Consider the following 13953-nt stretch of genomic DNA (forward strand, 5'->3'; position numbering starts at 1 on the left):
ACAGTGCACCCTATACCTATACGTACACTGTAGTCGTAGAGAGACCTAAGCACTATCCGTACTCAAGCCACTCATTTTAACTACAGTGCACCCTATAGCTATACGTACACTGTAGTCGTAGAAAGACGTAAGCACTATCCGCACTGAAGCCACTCATTTCAACTACAGTGCACTCCATAGCTATACATACACTGTAGTTGTAGAGAGACGTAAGCACTATCCGCACTCGAGCACTCATTTTAACTACAGTGCACTCCATAGCTATACGTACACTGTAGTCGTAGAGAGACGCAAGCACTATCTGCACTGAAGCCACTCATTTCAACTACAGTGCACCTATAGCTATACATACACTGTAGTCGTAGAGAGACGTAAGCACTATCCGCACTGAAGCCACTCATTTCAACTACAGTGCACTCCATAGCTATACGTACACTGTAGTCGTAGAGAGACGCAAGCACTATCCGTACTGAAGCCACTCATTTTAACTACAGTGCACCTATAGTTATACGTACACTGTAGTCGTAGAGACGTAAGCACTATCCACACTTGAGCACTCATTTTAACTACAGTGCACTCCATAGCTATACATACACTGTAGTTGTAGAGAGACGTAAGCACTATCTGTACTCAAGCCACTCATTTCAACTACAGTGCACCTATAGCTATACGTACACTGTAGTTGTAGAGAGACGTAAGCACTATCCGCACTGAAGCTACTTATTTTAACTACAGCGCACCTATAGCTATACGTACACTGTAATTGTAGAGAGACGTAAGCACTATCCGCACTGAAGCCACTCATTTCATCTACAGTGCACCTATAGCCATACGTACACTGTAGTTGTAGAGAGACGTAAGCACTATCCGCACTGAAGCCACTCATTTCAACTACAGTGCACTCCATAGCTATACGTACACTGTAGTTGTAGAGAGACGTAAGCACTATCCGCACTGAAGCCACTCATTTCAACTACAGTGCACCTATAGTTATACGTACACTGTAGTCGTAGAGACGTAAGCACTATCCGCACTTGAGCACTCATTTTAACTACAGTGCACTCCATAGCTATACATACACTGTAGTTGTAGAGAGACGTAAGCACTATCTGCACTGAAGCCACTCATTTCAACTACAGTGCACCCCATAGCTATACGTACACTGTAGTTGTAGAGAGACGTAAGCACTATCCGCACTCGAGCACTCATTTTAACTACAGTGCACCCTATAGCCATACGTACAGTGTAGTCGTAGAGAGACGCAAGAACTATCTGCACTGAAGACACTCATTTCAACTACAGTGCACCCCATAGCTTTACGTACACTGTAGTCGTAGAGAGACGTAAGCACTATCCGCACTGAAGACACTCATTTTAACTACAGTGCACCCTATACCTATACGTACACTATAGTCGTAGAGAGACCTAAGCACTATCCGTACTCAAGCCACTCATTTTAACTACAGTGCACCCTATACCTATACGTACACTGTAGTCGTAGAGAGACCTAAGCACTATCCGTACTCAAGCCACTCATTTTAACTACAGTGCACCCTATAGCTATACGTACACTGTAGTCGTAGAGAGACGTAAGCACTATCCGCACTGAAGCCACTCATTTCAACTACAGTGCACTCCATAGCTATACATACACTGTAGTTGTAGAGAGACGTAAGCACTATCCGCACTCGAGCACTCATTTTAACTACAGTGCACTCCATAGCTATACGTACACTGTAGTCGTAGAGAGACCTAAGCACTATCCGTACTCAAGCCACTCATTTTAACTACAGTGCACCCTATAGCTATACGTACACTGTAGTCGTAGAGAGACGTAAGCACTATCCGCACTGAAGCCACTCATTTCAACTACAGTGCACTCCATAGCTATACATACACTGTAGTTGTAGAGAGACGCAAGCACTATCCGCACTCGCGCACTCATTTTAACTACAGTGCACTCCATAGCTATACGTACACTGTAGTCGTAGAGAGACCTAAGCACTATCCGTACTCAAGCCACTCATTTTAACTACAGTGCACCCTATACCTATACGTACACTGTAGTCGTAGAGAGACGTAAGCACTATCTGCACTGAAGCCACTCATTTCAACTACAGTGCACCTATAGCTATACATACACTGTAGTCGTAGAGAGACGTAAGCACTATCCACACTGAAGCCACTCATTTCAACTACAGTGCACCTATAGTTATACGTACACTGTAGTTGTAGAGAGATGTAAACACTATCCGCACTGAAGCTACTTATTTTAACTACAGCGCACCTATAGCTATACGTACACTGTAATTGTAGAGAGACGTAAGCACTATCCGCACTGAAGCCACTCATTTCAACTACAGTGCACTCCATAGCTATACGTACACTGTAGTCGTAGAGAGACGCAAGCACTATCCGTACTCAAGCCACTCATTTTAACTACAATGCACTCCATAGCCATACATACGCCGTAGTTGTAGAGAGACGTAAGCACTATCCGCACTGAAGCCACTTATTTTAACTACAGTGCATCCATAGTTATACGTACACTGTAGTCGTAGAGAGACGTAAGCACTATCCGCACTCAAGCCACTCATTTTAACTACAATGCACTCCATAGCCATACATACGCCGTAGTTGTAGAGAGACGTAAGCACTATCCGCACTGAAGCCACTTATTTTAACTACAGTGCATCCATAGCTATACGTACACTGTAGTCGTAGAGAGACGCAAGCACTATCCGTACTCAAGCCACTCATTTTAACTACAATGCACTCCATAGCCATACATACGCCGTAGTTGTAGAGAGACGTAAGCACTATCCGCACTGAAGCCACTTATTTTAACTACAGTGCATCCATAGTTATACGTACACTGTAGTCGTAGAGAGACGTAAGCACTATCCGCACTGAAGCCACTCATTTTAACTACAGTGCACCCCATATATGTACACTATCTGTAAAGTGTAGCTATGCATAATTGTAGAAAGGGATATAGACCCACACTGTATGCAGACACTGCTGGCATGCATCAAAATGGAATGAGATGGTGATATCAGCTTAAATGTTAGTGTATAGGGATAATAAGTTGGGAACATGCATAAATTAAACAACACAAAACATAAGTATTATTATACAAGTGAGAAAAACACAAATAAATGATACAAGATAAAAAACAAATTACAACTCGTTAGAGGTGCTTCACATCCATTAATGGAGTTGTGCAACAGGAAAATCTGAGATGATCACCAACATTTTTGGATGTGAAGTGTACATGCAGTGAAATCATACCTGACGGTGTTCGTGTCCAGCAGTGGAGTATACATGCGATGGGTAAGCTTTGTCGCAATCATCATTAACATTGACACTGACAGGATAGGATGTGGCTGAGGAGGTGGTACGAGTACAAAATCTTTGTGCTAATGCTTCGAGGGCAATCCTTTCCTTGTCAGTGGTATTGTCAATTACCTTGCTATCAATACTGGAACCACTACTGATAGAGCTCTGACTGCAGCTACCTGGAGACATAGCCTGCTCCTTGTGTTGTCCTGGAAATACAAAGATACTATATTTATTAGTGATTTACGCAGAATTGGTTAATTATGGTTTAAACTGGAATCTTTTCAGGGGATGCATTTTATCATTTATTATAATTTGTAATCAACATAATGACATCACTTAGTACCAAAGAAAAACAGATTTGAAAATACAGGCTTTGAATGACATGATTATGCATAACATTGTAACGCCTTCTTTGAGGGCCTGACAAAAACTTGTTTGTCTACATTGCATAACCTATATATTTACTATAGTCTGTTAAGGCAAGTGTGTTATTACTTAGTAATGACCTGTCCACATGGATTTTTTTACTTGCCTCAGGCTATAGTACTACCCTTAGTGTCTAGCCCTGCTTTCTATAACTATTCTATTATTTTCCATTGGTTACAGAATTTGAACACTATTTCTCCCAAAACATGGTATTTAAGCAGTTTAAACAAGGCCTTAATAGATAGGAAATTCATTTTTTAGCTTCTAAAGATAAGTACAGGCCATGTGACCTAGGACCCTGTGTTTGGGATCAATATCGCATAGATGCTTGACTCATGAAAAATGCGGAAACTTCTCTCTCATGAAACTAGAGTAGTTTATGGTATTTCCCATTCAGAGGAGAATTAGGTCAAGGTAGCAAAACAAGGCAATTAACACAAATTACACACATAACTGAACATAAAGATAGACACCAAACTTGGGTCACAAACAAACAACTCTAACAATACTCTTAGAGCCGGGTGAACACACAAAATAAACTGCATCGTGACAAAAAAAAACGAAAATGGGGAAAAAAAAAATTATACCTGGAAGGAAGCTGTGAGGGTAATTACCAAGAAAGTTGTGCCCAGTACCCACTTCAAGTTTAGGACCTATATCAACAAAGAAAAAAAGAAAAATAAAATAACATAAACACAAAAAAACAGAACAAGCTATGGTCACAAAAACAAGTACTGAGGTTTATTTCATGGACATTGGACATTGCAGTGACTTTTTAAACCCCACACATGCAAAAATTTGCAAGAACAATGGTAATTGCATATGCATATGCTAATTAGTTTCTATTCATATGCAAATTCTCCACACTAAGCAGGAAAGAATACTGAGCAATTCCCTCCAGGCTAAACAAGTACATAAGTAAACATGTTGGCCAATTATAAGTAGCCTGAAGTTTCAAATCACATTCTTACCATACGCACAAGATAATCTGTGTTTTGCGCAATCATGTTTTATCATTCGTTTTGAAATCTAAATGACGAAATTTGCTGCATATTTAATCTTCACAGGATTTTCACAGATATTCTATGAAAACAGTTCAATTTAAACAATTGCTTATGGTTTTTGTAATACAGACATGCGTAACTGTATATCAGCTGATTCTCAGCAGCTTGACTTACGAACATTTTCACGCTCGACTGAGAGGATATTTGCAATGAAAAAAAAAACTACTCTGGTAGTTCTTGTCACATCTGACATAGTTACACCTCAGTGTTCCCACCTAAATGACCAAGCAAGACAGTGAATTTGCATATTAATATTATCTACTTAGCATATTAATATCCTCTATTTTTATTCTTGAATATTCTAGCACTTCATTTTCCAGTACTAGTCAAATATGGTTATATCTACAATTCCTGGAGAGAACTTATCATGTTTGACAATTATCTTCCCTCTAATTTCATGAGCCAGTAAAACACAGCATTTTGTATTGTACAAGACTAAAATTAGATTGTGTCAATCCCAGAAGTTGTGATATCTACTGAATTGATGATTACGGTACCATATTATCTCTATTAAAATTGTATCACTAAAGCTTATCATAAATATAACACATAAACCAAAAATTGCATTTATTCTGTGCTGGATTGTATTACTTATTTTGACCACAGACACTTACATAAGTGTATTGCACTACAAATACAGCAAAATATGGTATTCAGTTACTATGGACGACTCAAATCTTAATCGTAAAATAATTGTGGGGGTGGCTTATCGCCACTCCAGGCGATAATGTAACAGTGTGCGAAAACGTAGACCATGAACATGCGTACAAGAAGAGTGGAGCATAGAACACAGAAATAGATAAATTAACGCGCTAAATCAGAACAATATTTAGAACCTATAGCCTCTGAATTGATGAATAGTCTTTGATTGAATTAACCCTTGCTTGTGAGGCCCTTTAAAATTAGAAGAAAAAAACTTATTTTAGGAGAAGAGAACTGGGGGCCCCTTTTATTTCAAGAAACACTCTAACACATTTTCCGTTTCTCTGCACCATTTACATCGCAACACGAAAACTCAATCCCCATCGCTTATTCATTTAGTACGAGAAAAGTGACATGTCACAGCTATAGAGAGCACGGGGAGTGAGGTGACAGTTGCACTCCGAGCCCAATGGTGACAGTTGCTCTGTGAGACACAACGGACAAACAAGTAATAATTAGACACAGCTTGCATGGAAAGATATATCAATAAAACATGAGCCACAGAGGCCAACACACTGTGACATGCATGCGCATACTGAATAGCAGAGAAAAATTGAAGATAAATTTTGAAAGAAGAAGGGCATAATTTCTTCAAAGCGACATGACAATTAAGGAAGTAAGATATATGCGAGTGTCTGGGTCCTGATTCAAGTCACTACAAGGTTATAGAGGTCATACAAATTACTTCATTTGCTTTCATAATACACAATTGCATTTTAATATATAAATGCTTCAAGAACCTAGAGATGAATAATAAAAAAAAAACATTTCTGAGAAATCTGATTGAGCAGTGGGGAGTTATTATGTAAGTGTCAATTTAATTGACGTTCATAGATAAATGTGGCATGCACCTCAGCACACTAAAACATAGATTCATAGCCACATACTGTTTTAGTTGATTTATTCACCATGTATTTTTGCTAATGTTAATCCGTAGCTGATTAACCAACAAAGCCTATTCTTGTGAGGAGATTTGTGGAATTTCAGCTAAATTCTTGTTCTGCTATGCTTTGTGCATTCAGCTAAATTTGTTAAAATTGCGTGAAGCTATTTTAAAATGTTTCATGTTTCAATCAAGAAAAGGCAACTTGAAAATCACATTGAGACATTCGCATACATTACTACTGCTGTGTCGTGTCTGTTAAGTCAGTGTTTTAAATCAAATATTGTCCTGGGGGTGGATGTGAGGTGCAGAGTGGTGGGTTTCTTTCTGTCTTAAGGCCATGACTTTATGATGGTTGAAATGAGTGTAGAAACTTACCTAACATGCGTTCCAATTCAGTTTTCTGTTTCAGTTGGCGAGCTTGGCGTATTGCTTCAGACACCATGTCCGGTTCATGAACTATATAACGCTTTGGCGATGTAACCTGCGGCACTTTTGACAAATCCGCGGTTGTACTGGCAAGTTTTGGAGAAGTCACACTGGCAGTGGTTGTTGTTATATTGTCAGAGTCATTAACTTTGGATGGTTTTGAAAGATTCAGTGGCTGTGGATTTGTGAGGAGGCTTTGGAGTGCGCTCTTAGCTCCTCCAAGAGTTGAGGGGATTGCTTGTGGTGTCGGAGTGACGCTTGGTATTGTTAACAAGCCCTGAGGGTGACTACGAAATCCCATCGGCGTAGTTGTCACAGGTGCATGTTCTGAGAACCGAGTGAGCGATGCGCAGGATATAGCATTTTTTGATTTGTCAATGATAACCCCTGATGGACGCTGATCCATCTTAGGAGATGGTTGAGGGCGTACAAGCATGTTCTGGTGTACACCGTCTGGCAGTACTCCTAGGGAGGCCGCATGTCCTATGTCAGACGGATACACAGGAATCAGTCGGACATATGGACTGGGAGAGTTCTGTGTGGACTCTTGTATCTGTTGCTGCAGAACCTGTATTTTCTGTTGCTGCTGCAGTAATTGCTGTTGTTGCATCTGTATCATTTCTTGTTGTTGTCGTTGAATTTCAATCTGCTGTTGCTGTTTCTGCAGCTGATCTTTCTGTAGCTCATTGTTCTCCTGCTGTTGGGCCAGCAACTGTTCTCGTAAACCTTGCAGTTGGTGAATCATCCCCTCAAGTTGCCGTTCCCTTTGTCGTATGGAATCATTAACTACTTGCTGCTCTTTATTACGAAACCCATTCTCGGCAGTGTTACCATCAACGTCGTCATGTTTCTCACGGTTATTCATAATTCGGTGTATGTTACCGCTATCTGGCATATCGATACCTATTCTTGTTACTCCTTCCTCGTTAGAATCCAACTTTTCTCTTTTCACTGGAAGTTCGGTGTCATTAGCAATGCCGTGTTTAGTTGCCATAGCAACTCTGTAAAAAGAGAAGAGAAAGACTGACTGTAAATAAATCAAATCAAACCACAATCATGGCAACTTATTTTTATTTAAAACAGTGTTAGATTCAATTTATGAGCACAAATTGTTTAAATTAGATATTTCACAAGTAAGGAAGGACAGAAAATTGTTTGTGGTCATAAAACAACAAAATATAGAAATATTGATTTGGGGGGAGGCTGAAAAAAGATGTAGATTTTTCAAATAAATTATGAAAAAATTAAAAAAAAAATTATTTTATATTATTCTGTTACAAAGAGGTGTTTTGACTAATAGCTATTACTTAGGGGGGCTTGAGACAATCTTTTATTTCACACTCACTCCCATTTTCTAAGATTGCTTGAAAAAAGATTTTGGTTGCCCCGACAACTTATGAAAGGACTGTGAAAGGTTCATTGTTAGCGCTCCTTTACAAAACACTCTTAAGAAACAAGTAACAATGGTGCTTTGTATGAGGTACACTTTTTTCCACTCTGTATTGGCTCATAGCTAAGGATGTCAATTCGTCTTGTGAGCACAATGGCACACTTATATTGTTTACAGGCGGCAACAAACACACATGGTATGTGGTACCCACTCCTCCAGGCATCATTACATCCGGTCGTATAATGTGAACGTTGCAATGCTATGCTTAATCCAAATCAACAGACGTTTGGAAAAAAAAAAAACATAAAGATAAAGTTCAGTCTGGTATAAAACAAAACAAAAATAAAAGTGTGCTGCTAAAAATCATTCATGGAGAGTTGGATGTTTGACAACTGAATTTTTGTGGACATTCCATCAGAGAGGAGGAGCAGTCGGACAAGCATTATAAATTCATATCAAAGCAAACACTCGACAATAATAAAAAATAATAAAAAAAATATTAGATTAATTAACATAGACATTTTTATTGCCTGTTAGCCATGATTGCATTTTTTCCCTCCTAGTACTAGTAGTAGCTTAGTTAACAGCAGAAATTATTGGCTTCGTTAAGCATTTTTCAAGCAATTTTGAAAACAATAACACGAAAGCTACAAATTATGTATTCAATAAATTTACAATTACTTCCTTCTTAAAATGTTAATGAAAAACACACACGAATGATGTGAGAATCAGACCACATAGCACTACCATGCTGGTATGAGTACGGACGGGAAATAAATCACTATTCAAAGAAGGTGAATGCTGACAATATTACATTTTTATTACTGGCAACTGACAAGTTTAAGAGATTAGCTAACCAACATTATTTATATTGTTTTCTGCTTCCCAAATATGAAATATTGAGATGAAGGTGAGAAAGCCTTTAAGCTGCACATTGTTTCGTACATAATTTGATATGAACGTGAGCAGTAGACCGTTGTAAAGTACATGCCACCGAACACTATAGAACAATCACTGTGTCTTGAAAATGGAATCACTGAACTGGATCAACACACTAAAATCAATCTAAATTTAAGCAAACCAGTGAACACCAACCTCTACTAAGAATGGAATATGCCATGAATGAGGCACAGAATGACTTTCTACAGATGGGAGGGGGTGTATGCAAACTGACTGTACATCCTGATTATCATAACACAGTTATTACTTTTATCACATTTTGCACTCTAATGAATGTACATAATTTGTTTATTGTCCCTTCACTAAAGCAATTTACATAATCATCGAGCACATCCTCTACCCCTGTAATCACTAATGGTTGCTCCCAGACCGCATCTTCTTCTGGCATCTGCATCTGAAGTCCTTTAATAAAATGGCCATGAAGATAGGACAATAGGAAGTGCATAATGATGATGACACATAATAGACCTTGTGTTATCGGGTTGACCTCTACGCTTCCGCTTGTTTGACCCCTACAACTCCCTGATGTCAATTTAAATAGCTTCACTCTTTGGTTGTACACATGCGGGCAGGACCTAGACACAATCTACCATTGGAAGACTCCACATTATTATTCTCAATAATTTGAATACTGTTCAGGAATGCACATATAACAACAGTTGCTTCATTTCTCTATTTTTTCATTTTCTGATTTTCGGGTTTTGTTTTTAGAGGAAGTTAGGGGGTAAAATAAGCTTGTTAAAATTACCTTAATTATGAGGCATAGATATACATACACAATTAATTGTAGACTGAATTATAAGTACATGCATGTACAATTAGTGTTGACTGCTATAACATAGCAATCAGATAACAACAAACAAATCATGATTTGTTGTTTGTCTCAACACTGATGGACACGCTCTGTGGAAGAAAGAAACACATGCTCACTGCATCACTGTGCCGGGGGCCCCCCTTTTTTTTCTAAAGAAAACGGAGGTTTTGTACTACGGTACTTGGATTGGCTCGTGTATGAGAATGTACACACATGCCTTTGTATGCTTTTGATCAATTGTTAAAACCTTCCGGACTGACTGCCTGTGTGCTTGTTCAGTGATAACACTCACTCGATGGCGATGAAGAGTACACAGAACTGTGGCGGTTCCTCGATAGGTGGATTTTCCGGCATATCAGATTGCTGATTTCTTCATAACTATGACGTAGACACCCATGTCACCTGGGTACAAGGTACAAAAACGCAGGTGACAAAAATGTCTGGGTATAATATAGTTGGTGGTTTGTCAGCTCTCAAGTGTTTTCAGCACACAGGGGAGATTTCTACAGCTACTGCATGTAATGAAATGTGCTCAATTACAACCAAATTGAAGGAGATATCAAACAGAAATAGGATCTCTGAGATTCCCTGGCTAGTCAAGGTGATAGGCATGATCATGAACTGAAATCGGCAAATTTCCAATGAAAATAAAAAGAAACTACCGGTAATAATAACAGTATTCACAGAGCTGCCGAAAAAAAATTACAGCAGCTATTATAATGGTGAAAGACAACCAAGGTAACTAGCCGGATGAAGGATGATAACCAACATGCTTTTGGCTGTAGGCAAATCAGTCAACCTCTCAAAAATCCAAAAGTAATGCAAATAAAAATATTAATAAAATATTGTTTCAAAAATTATTTATGAGGTCAAAATCCGCAACACTAGACCTTTAGCATCTGTGTTAAACAATTCTTTACAAAGAAAGTTACCTTGCATAATATGTAAGCTTTTACATTGAATTGTGGGGGGAAACATTGTGCACTGTCAGACACAGTGGGAGATATTGTGCATCTTTGGGTAATTAGAAAGTCTTGAATCAGGCATTATCTCTCAGTAATTGTCTATCACATGAATCCTTCATGTCCACAGAGAGAATCTCGCCTCACATTGGAAGAGCATGGACTGTCTTCTCTGTCATAACGAGGAAAGTATTAATATTTACATCTAGCAAAACATGATGAAAAGCCAAAATTAAATGATCAGTGGTTTTTTTCCAAAGAAAGAATGTCTATTGTTATTGGGTAAAACTTTAATTGAGTGAAATTTGAATACATTCTTGACAAATTAATCAATCGGCAGTGTGATGGAATTTTAATTTAATCAGCAGCGCTCGGCTGATATTTACTACACGATGAATGAACAATGACACGTCAGAATACTTAGAATTATTTAAAACCAAAACTTTCATACAGATATGTTATTAAAGTGCATCTGCTCATAATGGAAATTGAAATTTAACGAGGCTCATGTAAAATTTTAACTAAATAGCACTCCAGGGAAACGCTATACCGGAAAAAATTACTAATATTATGTGCGATCTGTTTAATTGAAAAGCATGATGGCTACTTGCCTGCCCTTGGGGAAAGTTTTTTTTTTTTTCGTATTTCTATACTAAACCAGAGAAGACATTTATAATTATTAATAGAGGTCACATAGAGTGACCTCCGTATATAAGTTACAAATGATGTACATTGTGCTTTCACTTAAAGTCGATGTAATTTGCATAACACAAGGTAACAGAAATTAGCATACCTTATATGGAGCAAATGAGTGGCCATTATTACGCTTGATTTGCATGAAAATAAGATTACTTGTCATTCTTGACCTATCTCATTAAAAACACAGATAGGGTTAAGATTTGTTTTGGTCTGAAAAGAATTTCGTCAGTTTTGTGAAGACGATAATTCTACTATTCCAAATAATGAGGAAGTATGAATATAAATAGTCGCGGCTTATCAGATGGAGTCTCTGAAAACTTTGTATTAATTTAAAATAAAAAAATATTAGAAAAAAAGAAACATCTTGAAATTTGTGAAGCGTACTCGAAGTGCTACAACTACAGTCAATATTCACAACTAATACATACGACGCCGTTACTTTTGCTGTCGTCTATAAATTCTGCAAAATAAGTACTACTCCTTAAAGAAGGCTTGTATGTAATTCCCAGGTGTACATAACAAATACTGTCACCTGTGAGCACTCAGGGATTTCTCAGAATCTCAACTCGTGCATTGTCAAACATGGAACAATATGCAAATGAGTTAAATTATGTAAGAGAGAGAGAGGTGACAGGAATTTTATGCTCCGCCATCAATTTCCTTTCCAGTTACATGAGGAAAGAAGGTATTGTCGACCAACACAATGCGGAGGTGAGCAGCCATTGTGTAGTCTTGACCTTGAGGAATGGCAGCTCCTTCATGGAATAGAAACTGACGCACACAAGAGGTGCCACGCTGACATCTTCTAAGGAAATGAAAACACGTCTGGTGTATGATTTATGGACTTTCTGATGCCTTATGACATTATGATTGCCACCTCTCTATCACAATTATGTACGTTTATAAGCATGCATAGTAAAACAACATCAAATATAGGAAAGCCTTGTCTGTTTTTTCTTATATTTGTTGGAGATCAGCTTCCAACATAAAAACTTTACGGGGAAAAATTTAAAAAAAAATGTTGTAGTCATTATGTGATTATTCAACTTATTCTAATCTCTCAAAAATATGAGAAAAAAATGTTTAACTTGATGCTGACTTTTTTAAAAAATATTGCAGTTGTCATCCATTCAGTTAAATTAGTAAATCAGAGAAGCTGATAAACTACTCCATGACAGTGCCAAGTTACATTGAAGGCATCAATCCATTTGACACAGCCATAAACCACAAATATTTTAAGGCACTGCATGAACACATTACGGAAATGAAACTTAACCCGGGGAGTGTTCATTCATTGAAACCATAAAAGAATGACAGTTGTTTTTAAGTGAAGGGAATTGAAATAATAGAGTGGACAGACAAACATCCAGACAGTTGTGTGCACCGCTAGACAGCATGGCAGTGTAACACCATGAAAACAAATACAATTGGACAACACATTGACAATCAGGCATGAAACTTGCATGCTGGCTAAAACCTACAATTGACAGTGTCGATTTCTGTCATGTCAAAGCGACAATCGCCGGGAAGAGAGAGAGATGGAAGTATTAAACTTTGGTACGTATAGATATAGACGGATGATGACATCACACACGAGTACAGCAAATATTGAACAAAATGGGGGGAGGGCAGCACATGACACTGTATCAACAAACACTTGGGTAATATGGGAAAAATACCAGATGACACCTCAAATATGGTCTTACCTGAGATATGCTGAATGACAACTCAGTTGTTGAGATTAGAACAATGTTGAACAGAGCACAAACACATAATATTCTCTCAGCGTCAACATTTGGCAGTGTGGTTTTTCGCTGGGAGACCGATTGTGACTGTTTGCACTCAGGACTCTAGGAGCCGTCAATAGAGTTGGCAGTCAGTCAGCTAAGCAAGGTATTGTTAGGGAAATCTCTAATAGTTTATGCATAAAATGAAATCACCAGCCTATTCACTGCTATAAGGCAGCTCCATTCTAAACACACCACAACAAAGGCCGGCCTCAATTTGAAAAAGCCTCTTTTGTGTTGCTTCAACAATGAGGGTAGAAAACATAAAAAACATCCTTTATAGCGACGTGCAGATGTGATCACGCAGACATCATGTAAAAACACTACTTTTTATCATCAAGATTATGCACGCTATGGGGCAAAATGAAAATGAATAAAAGCTTTCTTCAATTTTTTTATCTCTTGTTGGCGCAGCATAATGAATAATCTTGCCACTCTCAACCTACCCACCCCTACAAATTGGAATGGACGGGTCCAGCTTGAATGTGTTACTTA

At 38.2% G+C, this 13953-nt stretch overlaps 1 protein-coding gene across 1 annotated transcript in view; it reads right to left on the reverse strand.

The window, feature by feature from the left end:
- The window catches only part of LOC100370494 (uncharacterized), a 53290-nt gene that overhangs the window by 8141 nt on the left and 31196 nt on the right, over window positions 1-13953 (reverse strand). The window contains exons 2-4 of the mRNA XM_085500835.1: window positions 6796-7847; window positions 4356-4421; window positions 3292-3548 (exon numbers count right to left, since the gene is read on the reverse strand). Coding sequence (XP_085356961.1) covers window positions 3292-3548; window positions 4356-4421; window positions 6796-7840 — 1368 coding nt within the window. The 5' untranslated portion in view covers window positions 7841-7847. The remainder of the gene's footprint in view (window positions 1-3291; window positions 3549-4355; window positions 4422-6795; window positions 7848-13953) is intronic.

The sequence above is a fragment of the Saccoglossus kowalevskii genome, chromosome 1 (genome assembly GCF_978046115.1).
Source record: "Saccoglossus kowalevskii chromosome 1, keSacKowa6.1, whole genome shotgun sequence".
NCBI classification, from domain to species: domain Eukaryota; kingdom Metazoa; phylum Hemichordata; class Enteropneusta; family Harrimaniidae; genus Saccoglossus; species Saccoglossus kowalevskii.